The 20,127-nt window shown below is 41.5% G+C and overlaps 1 protein-coding gene across 1 annotated transcript; it reads left to right on the top strand.

Annotated features, from left to right (window-relative positions):
- Nucleotides 1–4,624: 4,624 nt before the first annotated feature.
- On the top strand, nt 4,625–19,838 carry PPP2CA (protein phosphatase 2 catalytic subunit alpha). Its single transcript, XM_084215624.1, has 7 exons — nt 4,625–4,931; nt 15,840–16,049; nt 16,548–16,721; nt 16,901–16,990; nt 17,287–17,448; nt 18,178–18,296; nt 19,096–19,838. The coding sequence occupies exons 1-7, from the start codon at nt 4,830–4,832 to the stop codon at nt 19,166–19,168; spliced, it is 930 nt and encodes a 309-aa protein (XP_084071750.1). The 5' UTR covers nt 4,625–4,829; the 3' UTR covers nt 19,169–19,838.
- Nucleotides 19,839–20,127: the final 289 nt, after the last annotated feature.

The raw sequence follows: 20,127 nt of genomic DNA, 5'->3' as shown, positions 1-20,127 counted from the left end.
GTATTGGCATAAAAAGCAAAGATATATATCTATCCTATATCTAACACAGGAAACATATGTAGGAATTGTCCATACAAGGCATGTGGGATGTGCCAGGTTTGTGCCACTTACAAAAAACGCACTTGGGATCACATTATCTCCATGACAACTGCTTGTACGTATTAATAATTTGTTGTGCACTTAAACATAGCTTATGGAAAGGACTGAATAATAGGAGTTTTTCCAAAGAAAGCACTTGTAACACAAGCTGTGCTGATCAGAGCATTACACCAGCAATCAGCAACCCTAAAGCCTCCCAGCATGAGATTAGCAGGACATTTCACAGATGCCTATGTTATCTGTTTAAAAAGAAGGAATTTGAGGATGGCCCCAAGTATCTGTTAACTGGGGTCTCTACTCTCGACTCTCAATGCTTCTGTCATGTTTGGAAAGTGAGTTAATTTCAGTATCTGTTTCCTCATCGGGCTGAACTAATGTATTTGTCCATCTGGCCATAAAGGGACAGTATTTGTCCTGGTAGAGGTGGTGTTGTCAAGTATTCTAGAGATTAAAACTGGTAGATGATAGGCAGGAGGAACGTGGCCCCGCGCTCAGGTGCACAAGGGTGTACCCACTGGCCCAGTGCACCTACCCAGCCAGGCTGGGCACAAAGTTCAGTGCCACACTCACAGGGAGAGAGCAGGACATAAAATATTTGCAAAATATTAAGCCCCTAACATTGAGGAATCAGCACTCTATTCCTAGCTTTTAAAAGACTCTTGACTATGAAATATCTGTAACCATAGTGATTTGAAAATGTGATTTTCATGGTTACTCTGTAATTTCTTCTTTCAGTAAGACACTGCACTTCCTGCTTTATCTGCAACACAAGGGTGAATGATGTAGTAGCAGATTTCAGTAATATGTTTTGTGGTATATAAGGTGATTAATAATGAGATTCTATCTTTTACAGAAGCCATTCCATTGAAGTGAGTGGGCCACTGTTGATAGTGGTATTACTGATGTCACTGATTTTGTCATGTACTATCTGGAATCTGAAATTAGTCAAATACACAGAAATAGTATTTGTTTGTGATGATGTAACAAATATCTGATGTAAAAGTGTTCTGTTTTTCTTTCGGTCTTTTGCAATGGTTCTACTTAAGATGACAGGCTTATCTGATTTAATGGGACAATTAAGACACAAAACATATATTTTATCCAGTAGTGGCCAGTATCTGAATATGCAAAAGACTACGTGATGTGTACTTCTGAATATATTTGATCAGAAGTCCCTTTCCTCATAGAGGCAGTTGGCTTCCACACTAATGTACCAGTGTTTATATTCTTTGCTTGCAGAAATACATGTATTAACCAAAGTTGGCAGGCCTACATCTAAAGGTGGCAGTTCATTGTTACACTACTGCTTAGCCTTTAAATCGTACAGTATAGTCTTTATATTGTATTGCATAGCCCTTTAATTCTGCATTTAGTATTAAAAAACCATAGCAACAGACATTTTGGACACGCATTGATGGATAATTTAGAATCACTAAAATATTCAGAGAGACTCAAGTGTGAAGAAACCAATTTACGTGTTCCTTACTCTACAATGCTAAGTTGACAATACATTGTGTAGTTGGACGGTGTGATATAAATCTACATAAATCTGCATTTAAACACTGATGTCTCATAGTACAATGGAAATGTTGGTGTTACTGGTAAGATTATTGCAGCTGCTGACACCCTCGTCCATGAGTTTGAGATTAATTTCAGACTAGTACAGAATTAGTTGGCACTATAGGCTAACCTGAATAACCTACAGCTGGATGTGTGTAAACATAAGTGCAGTCAGCCTGACCAGTTCACCTCTCTCCAGAATGCCACACATGTGACACATTGGTCCCTGACTCAGGTGTCAGCACAGCGGTGTGGCCTTCATACCCCTGACTCACCGGGGCAGCCTCACCCAGACAGCTCCTTAGGTACAAACCACACACATGCCTGGCATATATTCACATTCTAAATACGATTTATTACTGCCATCTCACAGGTTACAGTTTAATCTTACAGTGTATCTGAAGCTCTGACAAACACCCAATTTATGCAACACAGCACGTATCCTTGCGTTATTACATTCTCCTTTGAAGGCTCAGATAATATCTAAGAAGAGAAAAGCAACTGTAATTCTCTAAACCATTGATTGTCATTCCCAAGTCAGAGGAAGGAAGGAGATCTGATTTCTGATCCACATATAGACAATTCAAAAGAGTATGAGGATAAAATACAGAGCTAATGCTTGGAATGGAGATGGAAACCAAAGCTTTCTCCTTCTCTGTGAGTGTACAGATAACTCAATCCTGATTTTCCTCTGCAGAGTCCTGAATTCTCCTGTAGTGACTGGCACAGCCTCAGCTTTCAGCAGCAAGCAGAGAGTGCTGGATCATCAACCCCTTCCCAAGTGGAGTTTGTCTGAAAACGAGCTGTGACTGAGCCTTTTCAAACAAGTGTTCCTTTCTTTACCACTACCTCCTGGGAACCAAGGGTGGGGTTGGGAACCATCACAAGTGCTCTGAAAACAGCAGTGGTTGTTAATCTGTGAGGTGTCCAGTCTGACCCACACTAGCAGGAAGAAGCTGTTAACTTGGCTTGTTTGCCTACAAAACTGCACCTGAAATCCTGCCATGTTTTATCTGGTAGGTGTGAGGAAAGCACAGCTCGTGTAGACGGTTTGCAGTGTGATCCTCAAACATGTAACTATGCCAGAAAGTCAACCGTTATTAAAGAAAATGAACTTTGGCTTGGCAAATTACACAAGAGTTGATGTTATTGTTTCATATTCTTCGCATATATTTGCTCAAGACTATTTTGGGAAGATGTGCTACAGAGTGAATTCTTCAAACCTATCATTTCACAATGAATGGTACTTTTCCCTCTACAACAACTTTAAGCACAAAACTAAGGTCACCTGAAGATGGGAACCTGTGTAAGAACAGCAAAATTGTTTTGGAAGATAAACAAAACCTAAGTCAGGCAATTCAAACCAACTTGTCTAGCAGGAGAGTATGACATCAAGAAACCGAGACTGACCCATGAAAGCAAACATTCCTTACTTCTTGCTCACTATGGAATTCTTAATTTCCTTCAATAGTAGGCAAAGAATTTAACAAGTCAGACTCCGTATCAGGCAAGTGATGACCAAGACAATTAACACAAATTAACTAAGAAAAGTCATTGTGGCCTCTTGAAATTAACAAATCAATATTTTATCAACATTTTGACCCATTTAAGTGAAAAAATATTAAACTGATCATTTCATGCCTTTTATAAGTTATTTAGGGGAAATCTTCCTCTATAATTTAAGATGCAGATTGCAATAAAATACATAATTCATTAGAAATTGGTTCTGCATATTTCCTACATTCTTTTTTATTACAACTTATCTGTGTCTTACTGACATATTTTCCCTTAAGTATCAAGTGTCTGAGTACAATAAGGTAGCTGAGGTCACTACTAGTTTCCTGAAAAAATACCACCTTCCTGAAAGTTTCCTGAAAGGTCCACCACTAATTTCCTATACTGAACACTTACACTGCACTTCACGCATTACTTCTGTCTAAAAAGGTCATAATAAACTCTAGACTTCCATGAACTCATTCAGTATAAATTGTTTTAAAGAAATCCAGCACAGCCTTTTTAACCTAAGCACTACCTGGTGGTACAATTAAGATAGTGTTTAATGCCCATGATTTATAAATGAAAAGATTTATTTCAAAGAACCTAACGCCAGCAAGTGCTCCCCACTTCCCTCTTCTCTGACAGACACGGTAACCAGGCTCGGGACCCCAGCATCACAGACTTGTTCGGGTTGGAACGGAGCTCTGGAGATCCGCAGCCCGACCCATCGAGCAAGGCCGGGTCCCCTGGAGCAATGACACAGGAACGTGTCCAGGGGGGTTCTGAAAGCCGCCAGAGAGGAAAACTCCGCGCCCTCCCTGGACAGCCCGTTCCAGTACTTTGCTACCCACAACGTGAAGTTCTTTCTCGTGGGGAGCTGAAGCTTTTTGTGTTGTAGTTTACGGCGAGTGCTCCTTGTCCTGTCACTGCAAAGACCCTGGCACCAGCCTCTTGGCAGCCGCCTCGGGGATACCTATATGCATTATTGCAGGGAGAACCACAAACACTGCGGAGCCGCACAAAGCCCTCGGAAACATCGTCTCCCGACCCCGCAGCAGGCACTTCGGAGGCGAGGACCCTGCCCAGCCTGTGCCCCGCGAGAGGCCGGCGCTCAGCAGCCGGGCACAGGAGGCCCAGCACCGCCATGCCGGCCACCCCTCACGGCAGTGCCCGGTTCCCGCCTCACGGCTGCGACCGGGCGGGGCTGCGCCGCGCGCCTCAAACGGACCCCTCCGTGGGGAGAGGGCCAGCCCCCAGGGGCCCAGGAGGAGACCGGGAACTAGAACCGGGACGAAGCAGAACCACCCCCCGCTCCCGGGCAGGCACGCATGCAGGCGGGCGGGAGGGCGCACTCTCTACCCTCACCCGCCCCCTCCCCTCAGAGCGCACTCGCAGCCCCGCCCGGGCGCCGCGCAAGCGCCCTCGGTTCCCGCGGCGTCCCCCTCCCCGCGGTGGGGCCGGGGCGGTGACGTCAGCAGCGGCGGCCATTACACGGTGCGGAGCGAGGAGCGGCAGCGCTGCCGCAGCCGGAGTGCCCCGGGCCGCCCTCTCCCCGCGCCCGCCTGGCCTGACGCGTCGCGGCCGCCGCCGCTGTGGGGAGCGCGGATCGCAGGGGCCCGCGGGGCGGTGCGGCAGCAGCAGCCGGTGAGGAGGAGGAGGAGGGGGAGAGCGGGATGGAGGAGAAGGTCTTCACCAAGGAGCTCGACCAGTGGGTGGAGCAGCTCAACGAGTGCAAGCAGCTGTCCGAGGGGCAGGTGAAGAGCCTCTGCGAGAAGGTGAGAAGCGAGGGGCTGCGGGAGGTGGCGGGACCGGGCAGGGAGCTGCTGGCGGGGGCGGCGCCGCTCAGCCGGGCGGGCGCGGGGCCTCGGGCGGGCCGGGGGCTTGGCGCGGCCCGGCGGGAGGAGCGGGCCGGGAGCCGGGGCCGGGCGAGCCGCGGCCCCTCGGCTGTGCTGGAGCCTCGGCTCCGCCTCCCGCCTGCTCAGCGCCTCCTAAAATGGCGCCGCGGCCGCGATGGATCCTCGGGAGAGACCCCCGAGAGACCCCCCCCCGGTTAAAATGTTAAATCAGCCCCCAAAGCGTGAGTTATTGTAATGAAAAGAAAAGCTTATGGTCGGCGCTTGGAAATTACGCGCGGTAAAGAGCTGCTGCTTTGATTTATTTGTTGTATTTTTCATGTTATGAATAAACGAAGACACGTTTATAACTAATTGAAGGGTAAACTAGCTTTGGGGCTTTGGTTTCTCTCAGTAAGGTTCTGGGTTTTACGAAATTCACAGAATAAACATTCGAGATCCTATATAACTCCGTATTTTTATGGTGATGGTTTGAGATGTGTATGTTACAGGGCAATGTGTTGATTGAGACGTTCATAGCTTAGAAAGGTGGTAAAGCCAACCTAGGACAGATTGTGTTACAGAAATTAAGGAAAATTGTGGTAGCATCCAGAGGCATTTTCCAGTTGAATTCTAGTTCTCGATGTAACATCTCAGATGAGGGTTGTTGTGGTTTTTTTATTATTTTTAAATTATTATTATTACTGATGGTTTTATGTATTTCTAGACAGAAAGATGGAATATTTGTGAATTTTTTGGGGAACTGGATATTAAGGAATACATGAAGTTATGGATGTACTGGCTTTTAAAGAAGCCTATGTAGTTGCCACAGAAGGTACCTAGAATATTTTAAAATTGGAATTATGCTTTCAAATAATACATCAGGTTGTTTTGGAAGCAATTTTTTTCTAGAGGACTGTCTATGACCTTTATAAAGAACTTGCAGTGATTTTGGCCACACCAGCGGTTGCTCCAGTACAGATTTTAGTTCACTTGTATTCCAGCAACTCAGCGCTGTTTCCATTTGATCCAGGCTGTGTATTTTAAAGGCTGTCGCAAGCAAGTGGCAATGTCACCGCCTGGCTATTTCCATGTGCCTCTCCAACGACGGCGGTCCAGCTTCTTCCTTGTGGTGCTTTATGTGAGAGACAATTTCACTTGCCATCGTTTATGAGCTGATGGGTGCTGAGTTCTGAATCCCACAGGAATAGGTGCATATGGCCCCATTTTGTGGGGCTGTATGGTAACTTGCAGGACCATGAGAGATGTATAATGTACAGAAAGCTTTCAATGTACTGGGGGTTTTGGTTCAGTGAGAAGCAGGCATACCACTAGAAATTCCTTTCAGAAGATACAGTCCCCGTCATCAGTGTTGCACAAGATGACATTTTCATTTTTTCCCAGTGAAGAATAGAAATGAGCTGTATTTATGGTTAAATGTGTAATGCTCATCAGCAAGATAATGGTAAAGGAAAAAAAAAAGAAAACTTTGTGTCTGACTAGGGTGTGTTGAGATGAGAGACCATGAGAATGTGAAAGAGAAATCTGCCAATCACAGTATTATTTAGCAGCAGCCTTCATGTTGGCTGGGTTGGCTGTGGGGGAGCTTTGGGTGGGGTGACAATTCTCTCTGTGTGCTGGGTGTGTGGTCAGCGCTGTGCAGAGTTCAGCCACAGGGCTGCTGATGTTAGGGAAAATTGATTTGTTGCTGATAACTACAGGGGGATTTACTTGGACTTTCTGCTAAGAGTAGTTAAGTTTCTTCATGCTTAGTGATGGAAGTAGTTAGAAATAGGCCCTTGAGTTTTCCATCTTCTTGTGTCCTCTGTGTTCATGGAAGTGGGGTGAGAGCTCAGTTCTGCGCCTTTGTGCTGAGGGTCAGCACTTGGTTTAATGTGTTTCCATGTTCCCCGCACTGACTTTCATCAACCTCACTGGGTTGTTCTTTGTTTGGACTGTTTAAATAGTTTTGTGGATGTAATCATATCAAAAGACTCCTTTTCCATTAGTAGCATAAGGACAGTGTCAAATGCAGCTATTGTTCCAAAGGACAGATAAAGACCCTACTAGGTATAAACTGTTGTTCTTCACCACATTGAATTGCAGCTAGGGCTAGTTAAAATAAACAATTTTAAAAAATTAAGGGCTTTTCCTGATAACACTGTTTGATTGGATGATCTCCCTGACGAGTATTTCTTGATCTGCTGGGGCTTTATGTGTGCAGACTGGTGCCTCTCTAATAAGAATAACCCTAAGGGCTCTTTTGTATTTCAGTATTGATACCTGAAGAATTTAACAGCTTTTTATGATAATTGTATGGCCATTTGTGCATCCCAGTTACTTTCTAGGTGTGTCCTTCACTGAGCCTGGTTACCTGGGTGATGGTGGTGGTGGGAACTGGGCAGAAACATCTTCCAAGTCTAGAAGTAATTTGTACCTATGAATAATACATTATACTTTCACAAATGATTTGAAATAATCAACCTCTGAGTGGCAGTTAAATTATTCTAGGCTTGGTACGTGCTGTGTGTTTAATGCTACATCAGTTGAATGACCGATTGTGTGTGCTTTGCTTCAGCATTTGAGAAGTGCAGGTTCTAAAGAAGTGGTCAAAAATATACCCAGTCCAGTTACTGTTACATGTCAGCAGTGTTTGTGCTGTTAGTGCTGAATTGTTTATTGGCAGAGATGAAAGGAAGTCCTTTATTGCCAGGTGAGAGTTTTTCCACTGGCCATTTTGAATGAAAGGATGCTGGTTTAGTTTCTTTCCCATGCATTGTGATGATGGAGGGAAATGGTCTTGTCTCCTCTGTGTGTAGATACCCTTTATCACAGAAACTGGGGGTGTGGCGCATTGCTCAGGAAGGTGGGATGACAGTCTAAAATTGCACAAAGGAATGAGGTTACTTTTTGGATAGAGTTTGCTTTGGTTATTGCAGAATGTATCTAGTGCAGGTGCAGGCAGAGGTGTCAGAGCCACTCCCTGAAAAACACTACTCCGTAATGTAGTGAGTTTGAGTGTGGCATCTCCAGTTTTTGGAGAGAGGGAAGACTATTTGGTCATATATACTGTGTAAAGCATTTCAGGGTTCTTGAATTGCTAGTGAAATACCTTTGAATAGATAGTGCTGCTAGCCAAAATATTTTAAACTAAGTGAAGGGCTGATGCTGGTAAAGGCATTCAAGCAACCTTGATTCAGGGTTTGACTCCTGCAGTTTTTGATCTGTAACAATGATGTTGGTTACATTTGTTTTTTGATGTCACCATTGCTAATTTTTGTAGTGTAAATGTGTTTCTGGGCCTGTTCTGTACTGTTCTCTGGTATGTACCTTGTTCATGGTGTATTTTTCTAATTTTTTTCTCTGTTGTAGAATTTGAATTTTAACATCTGGTCTTCCAAGTTAGATGTTCTGTAACCGAAGGTTACCTACTGCAGCTGCGTGAGTTATGCAAACTCATTTAGCTTATGTTGAGTGACTTAATTCAGAGAGGACGTTTCTGATGAAGCTTTCTTTTGGGTCAAAAAAAGCCTGTGCAATCGAAGTTCATCAGACTTTCATGTTCTGTGGGTCTCACTCCTGTGTTTTAAGCTGAGCTGTCTGTCCAACCTCTTTTTCAGACAGAGGCACGTATCCCCTTCCGCTTCCTACATACCGTTCTGTTCAGGAGTTCCCTTTCTTAGCTGATTATTTTGGCCAGAAGTGGATGTTTTAAACTGTTTCCAGCTGCATTTGCAAGGGCTTTTCCATTAGCTAGCTTTTGTATTCCCATATCCATCATGTATAACTAACTATTCTTCAGACTAAGATGATTGTGAAAATTAATGTTCCTGTCTGAACTTGCTGTAAACCAGCCAAGAAACCTGCCCCAACGGAATTCCCAGGTAGTGAGAGTATGGTGTGCCCTGTGTGGTGGGCTGTGCATTGGGCAGGTTCTGTGTTCCTCTGCCCCTGGTAGAGGAGGAATGTGCAGCGTTGCAGTTCTGTCTTGCCAGTGCACTGGCTTCTGAATTCTGTAGCAAGGGAACACTGCTGCCAGTGGTGGGAGGGCCCCTCAGCAGCTGTTCAAGGGGCTTTGGGAGACCAGAGGGTGGTTTAGGGCTCCTTTGGTGCTTTGTTGAACGTACCTAGGGATCAAGTCATTGATGGGGCCATGTTACACCTTCTGTCTCTTAAGAGTTACAGGTGTAGTGTACAAAGCCTTTCGTAACATTTAAATGACAGTGTTTTAGATTATTCTTGAACACTTTAAAAAAAATCGTTTGATGTCCAGTGTTGGGATTTATTATGGGTTTTTTTTCCCGTGGTGGTTTGGTTTTTTTTGTTTGTTTCACTTTGTTTGTTTTCTGTTATGGTTGATAACGAAAAATAGAAATTGTCTCTTTCCACAGAAGGCATTTGAAGAGTCAACCTCTCCAACCTTCTCACCTTGTCTGGATTCACATACAACATCTTGATGTGTGCATAAAAATTTAGTCTTGAATGTGCCAGTGATTGTACCATCAGCAGCTTTCTGGGTTTGGGGTTTTTTTTTCAATTCTAGTACATTCTGTAAAAATTGAGTTGTGCTAGCAGTGAGATGTTTGGCTTTGGTTTTTTGCTTTTTAGTTGCAGTATTAGTTGTGATCAAGTAGGAGTGAAAGATACTTGTCTTGTTCTGGGCATAGTTTAAGCTACAGCAGGAAGCATTCCTAAGTCAGAGCAAATTCCTACTTGAGTTCTGCCAGTTTGAGGCTGAAGATACGAATGAGACTGCAAGACTGATGTCCTCTTCCAAATCTATCCGTGCTGAGGCTTTTGCCTCCTCAGATGTGATGACAGTGCTGCTCTGTGATTGCTTCTGAGCCATTTCCAGTTACTCACCTGGGTTGCCTTGCCCAGCACAAAACCCAAACCTGTCTGGCTGTGTCGGGCCTCGTACATCAGATCTGTGTGAGGGGAATCACAGGAGCAGGGATTGACACTTCACTCTTGCTTAGGGACCCTGAAACACTTCATTGTATTCAGTAATGCTGTTGTTATTTTCTTTCAGATAGTATATATTAAGCTGGAAAAACTTTATTCCTAACTAAAGAATGAATTACTAGAGCTCAGTTACTCAGTAGGTCTCCAGTATTTCTGCTGAATATTTTGAACATGCCTTCCAGTACGGGTGTTTCTGGTTTGCTGGTTGGCTCTAAACTGTTTCTTGAGGTTTGACATGCCATCCTTCAGCTGGTGTCCTGACCTATAGCATGACAGTGCCGAGCTCTGTTGGAGTTACTGGAACAAAAGGGTTGAGAACTTTCTGAGTTCGTAGCATGAAGCTGGACTTCTTGATATCAGGCACAACTAGTTTGGGAATAGGTTTAGCCTATTTCTTTTTTAAAAAACATGAATGATTCAAAATGAATACAGCTTGTTCTACAGGGAGGACTGGAAAACATCCCTGAAAGTGGTCAGCTTCCTGCATTGCTGTGATTGCTGTGTTCCTTGGAGCTCCCATGAGGCAAGGAAGTCGTAAGGGTCCCTGAGTTATTTGACTTATGTTTTTTTAAAGAAATTTTTCTGAGATTATTTTACTTCGATTTAAAGATACCAAGATCTTCTGTATGAATGAAAATAACGGCACTGAGTTCTTTCAGATGACCCTCTTCCTATCCTCACTGCTCTTGTCAACTACTGATTGATAAACAGCCTTTCCCTTTCTTCCAGATTTGCCTCTGAGGGCAAGAACACTTAACAGTTGCTGAGTGTGTAAGATGCTACTAAACTTTTCAGATAGAAATGTTGAGGGGACTATCAGCGTTTTGAATGGTGTCAGTCCTTTTGTAATACAAAGGAAGGGAGGGTTATTTGGCAGAAGTTTGCTACTTGCATACTTTCTTGTAGGCCTTCTAGATTTTACAGGCAATAAAGGAAAGTGGTTGTCTTATTTTAATCTTACAGCAGTCCTGGCATTGGGGTTGCTCTTTTGGTTGGTTAATATCATCTATTTAAACTGGTCTCTTTTCTCACCGGACTGAAGACATTAGAAATGAAGGTGTAGGTGCTAGTCCCAAATCCAGAGAGAAAGCAGATCATCAACTTCTGTCTGGGCAGAAGCGTATTTTGCTGTTCAGTATTTCTATGTGGATGGAAATCCTTATTTTACTTTGGAATACTAAATAATTAAATGTCAGCGGGGAGCTTTGTGTTTTAATTTTGTTCCTGCTTACACATTCACACTGAACTCCTTAGTGGATTGTGAAGTTCAGCATAAATCAGTTTTCCGTTTGTGTCGTGTAATCTGACTGCCGTGTCTCCTTCACAGAATGGTGTTATTGGAGGCTTCATTTATCTAGTTTTGTTTAAAATGTTAGTGAATTAAAACACCTTTTGCTTTAAAAAATAAGCCCATCTTTTGTCTGAACCTGCTCTCTTTCCTCCCCTTGTGAGGCATGGGGAAATCTTTAAATTGATAAGTATTGACTCTGCAGAAGAATTGCTGACTGTAATGGATGACTTTGCTTGGAACTGGAACCTTTTCCAGGTCATGATGTTGGAACAGCTAAAACCAGTATTCATCCCAATTAGCTGATCATTGTGCCTTTAGTCACATCCTGTGCACCTTGGTGACAGGAAATTATGGGTGTGGTTGAAGTCTTCAATCTCATCAAAATATCTTTATGGTAACTACAAATAACTATTTCTTGGTTACAGTGGATGCTTCTCATTACACACTTTACTAGACAGCATGGTGGGCTGCAGGTGTGAATTCTGGTCTGCCAAGAATGATATGTTACCATCTGCAACCATGACTTTGGGGCTGTGTTATCTAATTAAAATAATGGTTGTAGTTTCTTTACTGAGTTAGTATGGGTAATCTTTTGATGACTGGTTCATAGTGCTGCTTCAAGCATTGATTTACAATTCAGATACAGTGATGTTTACTTTTGGTTTGGGTTATTTTCTTTTATGTGCCCCAGAATTTTTCATGGTAGATAATTGGGCTGACTTGTCAGAGCTCATGCTAGAATGTAGGGACCTAAGAAGAGGTCAGAGTAATTAAGAAATATCTGGTATATTCTAGAAACACAGATTAATTCAGACGATTTTGTAGACTGGACCACTGGAAATTATTTCTTTGAGACAAGGTTGATGATGCACACTGCTTGTGAGGGAGGCTTGTGTATCCTCAGCACAGAGTGAGTTGAGGAAGTAAAATAGATGGATTATGGCTTTTATGGCACTCAACTCTGAGCCCTTATTTGTGGCATGTAGGATAAAAAGATTTGGAGGGAGCAGGGGAAATAAGAGAGAAATCTGCATGCATACAACCTGTGCATCTCATTAAATAAACTGAGGATCTGAAAATCATATGGTAGTGACTTTAATAGTCATCTTCTCAAAATTCTTATCCATGGCATTTCATACACTTGGATCTTGTACTGTCTTAAAACAGTGAAGCTGATCTTTGTGTTTTAAGACTAGCACCTTGCAGAGATGTGCTTTGTAAACAGAGCCACCAAAGCAGCTTCGTACTGTTCGGCTTTAGATTATGTGGGCCTTTAGATGATGTGCAGCAGGCCAGGAATGGTTTCATTTTTTAGTACTAGGTTGAGTTTTTATGCAGTGCTACTCTTTTTATAGTAAAGTGAAAATTGGTTGTTTTCTTGTGTGTTTAAACCAATACTGGTTTTATTCTTGTTATGTTTTGGGGTTGTACAAGTTTTCTCTTTACAGAGAAATGACTGAGTAAGCTAGTATCAAGATTGAATTCCAGTCACTATGACTAAGCTGAAATGTATTTGATACTTACTACTTATTGTTTGAACTTTGAGATTGTTCTGAGTAAAATATGTGACTTTCCACCTCAGCAGTAGTGTTTATGACAGCATTGCACTTGGCTCTTAGACTCTTCTCCTGTAACTGTCTCACAGCTGTGTGTTTTTTGTCTTTGACTTCATTGGTAATTGGCTGTAAAATTAACATTTATCAACTTGAAGTAACATGTTCTTCGCAGTCTTATTCTGTATGTGTTTGCACTTTATTTTGAAATCTGAGAGTGTAGTGCCGAAAAACTAATTAAACTGATTCAGAGGCAGGCTTTTACAGCTGTAATATGGTAGCTTGTTGATAACAAATTATTGCTTAAGTATCCTGCACCACAGAAGTTTTGACTTGTGGTGGTATTCTACTATGTAAAAAATATTAAGTGTTGGAGGTGTAGAGAAGTTCATGGCTGTCTTAATAGTAGGAATTGTTGAGAACTGAAAAAAGGAAGAGATACAAAAGAATTAATAGGTGCTCAAGAAAATCTCTGTGAATTTTGTCATTGTTTGTCCGGATGATAGGCAGTGAAGTCTGGATGTTTCAAAATGTTGATGTCAAAATACTGCATTGTTGCACTATTATCCTTTGTGGCAATAGGTCCCGGGGTGTTTGAAGTTCAGGGGGCGATGTGTGTGTGCCTTTCCCAGTTCCCCTTTGTCAGATGGTTGGATCAAGGATTTCTGCCTTCTGCTGAAGGGTGCTGAAGAGGGCTCTGCTGCTTCCTCTCCCTGAGGAAGTGTAGGAGAGCTGTTTATGGGAAGTCCATTTGTTGGAGAGGAGGATGGGTAGGGGGAGGGAGTTGTGTGATGTGGCGAGTGAGCAGCACCTTAAAGAATCAATAAAAAGAGGGAGTGGAACCAGGTGGAGTTGCTGTGTGTGATCCAGTACAAGGTCAGGGGCACAAATACTGCGGGAGTAGTACTAGTGATCACAATTTGCATTGTGAAATTGTGATATTAAATGTACTGCTGTCTTACCAGCTTGTGTTTGTATTGTGTTATGGTATATTAAAAGACCTTTTTTTTTTGCTTAACCTTTTAATAGGAATTTATATATTATGAAAGTTGGGATATGGTAGACTCCTTGTTGGTGGATTGCTTTCAGGATGTTATTTTTTTTACCTTCAGCTTTGCTAGAGGTCTTTTATAGAGTCAAGTGTTTAAGCACTTGAGTATGTGCCACTTCTGATACTGTGGGACAGAAGACTGTAAATGAACTAAACAGTTCATAACAGTGTTGCATGAAACTGGTTTTAAAACCTGGAAATACTGGAATCCCTGCACCAGCATTCCTCCACTGCAGGATTTAAACAGAGGTTGCTGTTTTGCAAATTGACCTGGAACAGTCTTTTTTCATCAGAGTGGCAGTCTGGCTTCTCTGTGTTTGGTCGTGTGCGTATCTGAGTGATTTGATATTTCAGAAACTGAGGAAGCAACAACTCAGTTGCTGAGAACTCTGCCATTCTCAGCACAAAAGCTGCATACCTTTGATGAAAAATGAATGCTGCATTCTTTGTGCAGTGCTTCTTCAAATGTGTTAAGAAAATCCAGTGGTATAAACATTCTCAGTAAAGAGTAGGGTTTTTATATGGAAGTGCTGTAAGCATCTGTGATGTTCTCTATCTAAAGGAGAATTAAGCTGGCTAATGCTTCTGAATGTAAGAGAGTATTAGAAGAGGCTAAGGCTGTTAAAGCACCTTCAAAACATCCGGTGAGTGTCACTGCATCAAAATTAACTCAAGTCAGGCTATCTTAAAATACATCTGCACTTTAAGCATCGACCACACAAGCCAGGAGTGACCTATCTTTAGTACTGGGCACAGTGCAAGTGGAAACTGTCATATGAGACTGACTTTTGATGTAAATACATCTGCAGAGTGACATCTAAAGCTTTGTGTTGTGCAGGGTGCCTAGCCATGCTGTATTTTTGCATTTCTTTGTAGTGAAACATTGAATTTCATGCATTTCCATCATTAAACCTGGGTGTTGCTTCTGTTTGAAGTGGTGACCATGGTGGTCAGTCAGGATGATGTGTGGGACAGCGACACCACTTTTGGGTGGGAGTGTCAGCCACTTTCTTGTAGACAACTTGGGTTATAGAATAGAATGTAATTTTTATGTATTTTCTTGTAATTGAGCTAATGAGGTAAAAAAGGATCCCTTTTTGAATAGGAACATTGATGCTTGAAAAAGAGGGAAATCTAAGTAGATGGTAACTAGTAAACTTGTTACTATTTATATTTCTAATAGCTTCTTGATTTAGCAAATCGTTGTGGCATGTGTCTGGTGACTGTTCTGAGAACAAACTGTAACCACTGTCTTGCATTATTTCAGAATTACCTTTCTGGTGCTATATTTAGCCTGTGCTGCTTCATACAGATTACCTTTGTGTACAACTTTTATATACACAATTTTGGGGACAAAATGGTGATGACAAACACCTTAGCCAGCTTTGGTTTATGAAGACACAATTTGATGGTATTAGTCTGGGTTTAATCACAAAACCTGTTGAGAGAACTTGTGCAGGTAATGGCCTGCTCTGTAATTGCTGGTACCGCTGAATGTTGGTTCTCATTCTGCTTCATGCAGGACCCCCTGCCTTTGCAGGTGGATTGAAGATGTTTGTACAGGTGACTGCCATGGAATTGGTAGTGTTTTGCTGTGTCTGAGTTTGGGCTTTTGGAAGTAAGATGTTGGCAGGATTTTTAGATTCCATTTTTCAAAATACTTAAAAACTTCGAGCATCATTACTGGAACTTTGTTTTATGCTTCGCCAAACCATTTTTGTAGAAAGTCTGAAGTTTTGCTTCAGATGCTGTCCTCAAGGAGGAAAAGTAGCCGTACAACTACTAATTACTAATACAAGGTTTCATAAAGTGAAATGCTGTTTTAATGGCATTTAAGTAAAGATCAACCTCTCCCTCAACTGCTTCAGGGAAGGAAGGGATGAGAGGTCCTAAAGAGAGCAGATAGCAGAGTTGGAAGTGGTAGAGTGTGCTTTGAATAAAACAGCTCTTCATAGACAAACTCACAATTTATGTGCTTTTTTGCTTTACAGGCTAAAGAGATTTTGACAAAAGAATCCAACGTACAAGAAGTGCGATGTCCAGTCACAGTCTGTGGAGATGTCCATGGACAATTTCACGACCTCATGGAACTTTTCAGAATTGGAGGCAAATCACCAGACACAAACTATTTGTTTATGGGGGACTATGTTGACAGAGGATATTATTCAGTTGAAACAGTCACACTGCTTGTAGCTCTTAAGGTAACTTTTCTTCTCAGCTTTACAGTCTTGTATAAAATATATCATTGCTATCCTGACTGCACTTAATATCTATTAGGTTTTTCACTGCATTGGAATTAGAGCAACTGAAACTGATTTCTTGGCTTTCTTAGTTTTCTAAGTCACTTCAAAAAATTATAAAAATGTTCAGGTGCAAGCCTGAGCTTTATATAAAATGAGTGTTTATTTTTTGCTTGCTTAAGAGCAATCTTTAAGAATTTGCTTGGAGAGATCAGCTTAATGCACAGGTGTAGTGAAGTCCCCTAGTAATAATATAAATGGTAATTAATCTCAAAAGTAATCAGCAGTTGAAGATTGGAATAAATGAGTCCCTTTTTTTTCCCTTAGAGGTCATTATATAATTTTCAGAATAGTTTGGTTTTATTTGCTTTATTGATATGTGGCAGGGATTGAGGAGTGCAAATTCTCTTCTAGGGAAGAGTTGCTCATTGATGTGCTAAAATAAACTCTTCTGTTTAGGTCCGTTACCGTGAACGTATCACAATTCTTCGAGGGAACCATGAAAGCAGGCAAATCACACAAGTTTATGGTTTCTATGATGAATGTTTAAGGAAATACGGAAATGCAAATGTTTGGAAATACTTTACAGACCTTTTTGATTACCTGCCTCTAACTGCCTTGGTGGATGGCCAGGTATGTTCACATTTGACCAAGTTGAATGTTTTTTATTGTAAAGGGAGTTCTCAACATTGCATTCTGTCAGTTCTCATCCTTAAAGGAATCTCGTGCAGATTTTCTCATAATAATTTATTTTAAACTGTTCTAACTGCACTGATTAATGCAAATAACTTCACATTTCTTAACTCTTGCAGATTTTTTGTCTACATGGTGGCCTCTCTCCATCTATAGATACACTGGATCACATCAGAGCACTTGATCGCTTGCAGGAAGTTCCCCATGAGGTACTGAAAAATAATTTTCTAAGCCAGTGAGATTGATGATTCAGCATGTGTTGGGGGGTTAAGCTTGCAGGCTGCAAATTAAATTCAAATCAACTTAGCAATATTAAAGGGCCTGTTGTCTTTCTGTTCTGGATTTTTTAAAGGAAAAATGAGGGGCATGTCCATGCTTAAAGAAAGAAACAGTATTAAGTCTCAAAGAGTTGTGCAGGGGTGGTGCAAGTGCAAGCATTTTTGGGTTTTGTTTACTTTTGGTTCCTTGCACTTCACCTCTGAAACATCATTTACATCTCTTACAGGGTCCAATGTGTGACTTGCTATGGTCAGATCCAGATGATCGTGGTGGCTGGGGAATTTCTCCTCGAGGTGCAGGTTACACATTTGGGCAGGATATTTCAGAAACCTTTAACCATGCTAATGGCCTTACGTTGGTTTCAAGAGCTCATCAGTTGGTAATGGAGGTGAGCAGGACATCCTGTGTGTTCAGACTTTAGGTTGTGTCCTTGGTCCATTTATTCCATGCTCTTGTGTGTCAGAGATGTGCATATGCTACTGTGACAGGTGATGATCCAGCTAAGAGTATTCCAGAAACTTGACCTTGGCAGTATTCACATGCTACTAAGGGAATTTGGAGTAACCTTTTTTTGGCTTTGTTTTCCTGAAAATTTACAGCAATATCTCAAACCAGGCTTTGGTACTAGATGTGGTATTGCATTTCTGTGGAGATAAAAGTTTTAAAATATGTGTCTCTTGGAAAAAAGGTGTAATTTTTCTTTTTAGCTTGGATGCATGTTTTTGTTCTTGGTCTCTAGTTGTTCCTAGTAGTTCAGATTTTTAAATGTCTGTCTGGACTCTGGTTTTGGTGATCACAGTTGAAGGTTCATAGTGGATTGTGTACTTCAGAATTGCCGTTTTAACAATTTAATGCAATGGAGAAATATTGCTAGGTGGGTTTGTTTTTTTTTTATTTCTAGCTCATTTGTTAGTAGGAAGCAACCTATGAAGGGCCAGAATTCTTTCTTACCCTTTTTCTCTCTAGAAGAGAAAAAAGATACAGCCTTAAGCTTATTTAAAGTAACCCTACAAATGCCACTTAGGGCTGTGTGCATTGAATGGTTGGTTTGTAGTCAGGTGGTTACATGGGGTACATTACCTTGGTTGTCTGCTTTATTTTTTTCATTCCTCTCCAGGGGTACAACTGGTGCCATGATCGGAATGTAGTAACAATTTTCAGTGCTCCAAACTATTGTTACCGTTGTGGCAACCAGGCTGCAATTATGGAACTTGATGACACTCTAAAATACTCCTTGTAAGTATATTAAAAATATATTTAAATATGTATATAAATATATTTAGAATTATGTTGCCCATGATTTAAAGATCCCATTTAATTTTGTTAAAGTATGGGTTTTTTTTCCCCTCTCTAAGCTTTTGGGAGGTGGAGTGAGTGTGGAATTGTTGAGTTAGTCACATTTAAAGTCTTGGAGTCAAGCCTCTGGAACAGTTGCTGTTGAGATCTTCTCTGTCAGATTAAAGTGAGGCTCCTCAATTTTGTTTTGTTTAACTACCTGGATTCTAATGACTTGCTGTGTAGGGATGTGATTTGAGAGCAGTAGTCTGTGACATCTAAGGTAATGCTTTCCTGTCAGTCTTGGGCTGGAGACTTTGGGCACCTTGGAATTCTTGAGGTGTTGGGTGTCAGGTCTTTAAATGAGATTTCTAATTAACTACTGCAGCAGTAACTTCACAAGTAAATGAGGCAAAAGCATTGTGAATGAGGCAAAAGCATTGTGCATACTGCCCTCTTTGATAATAACTGGAGACTTTAACTTTCTGATAGATATGAATGTTCAACCACTTTGAGTCTTAAAGCTAAAATTAATTTCTCTCCAGACCTTCACGGTAAGAGGAATTTAAAATGTGATGGTTAAAAGTACAGGAGTAGAAGAGCTAGAACACTTGTTCTAGAAAACTTGGTTGATAAAACTTGCAGAGACTCACTTGTGTTAAACCACTGCTCCTGTAACTCATGTCTGGTTCTACTGAGGTAGAACATACCTGAGTGAAGGCTGAGCTCTCGTGTTCTCACTGCTGTCTGTGCTCTTCAGTTTGCAGTTTGACCCGGCACCGCGCAGAGGTGAACCGCATGTTACTCGTCGCACCCCAGACTACTTCCTGTAAAGAGATTTTAGACCTGTACAGTATTGCCATGAACCATATGTTGACCTAAAGAAAATGGGAAGAGCAACAGTAACTCCAAAGTGTCAGAAAATATTTAACATTCAAACTTTGTTTTCACATGGACCAAAAGACGTGCCATATTCAATACAAAGCCTCTTGTCATCAACAACTGTGACCACTTTAGAATGAACCAGTTCATTGCATGCTGAAGCAACATTGTTGGTCAAGAACCCAGTTTCTGGCATAGCGCTATTTGTAGTTACTTTTGCTTTCTCTGAGAGACTGCAAATAATAAGATGTAGACATTAACACCTCGTGAATACATTTAACTTTCCATTTAGCTATAGCTTTATTCAGCATGACTGTAGATAAGGGTAGCAGCAAACAATCATTGAAGCTTAAAGAACATTTTTAAAATAAGTACCAAGGCCTCATATTTGTTCTGAAACTGTTTGTTTGTTTTATTTTCAGGGAATACTGTTTAATTTAATTGTATTGATTTTTTTTTTTTGTCTGCACTCGGTTCCCTTTTCCACTCTGCCCTACCATATTGTCCCTTGTAATTGTCCAAGGATAGTGAATTACTTTGAACAGAACTGTTTTTTTCTGTAAAACAATGTTACTGCAGGACAGAGCTGCAGTGTTTTTCATAATAAACTTGTGAACTAAGTATGGAAAAATGTCAAAATTCTAATTGCATCTCAGGTCAACTGTGGTTTAATAAACTAACATGTAGCTGGATGGGTTTTATAAACTTGCATAGAAATTTCCACCTTATAAATAACTAAAACTGAGGTGATTTGGCGTGTGCTGGAAAACTCTTGACTTTCTGAATCCTGTCCCAGGAAGATGTCTGGGCCTGTGTCTCACAGCTGAGAACAGCTTGCTGGTTACTCACGTGTTGCTCTTTCCCTCTTGGTGCTCTACTGAAATACTCAGAAATGGAAGAATATAAGTTC

This window comes from Fringilla coelebs (genome assembly GCF_963513975.1).
Source record: "Fringilla coelebs genome assembly, chromosome: 15".
NCBI classification, from domain to species: domain Eukaryota; kingdom Metazoa; phylum Chordata; class Aves; order Passeriformes; family Fringillidae; genus Fringilla; species Fringilla coelebs.
This window is presented reverse-complemented; position numbering and strand designations above follow the sequence as displayed.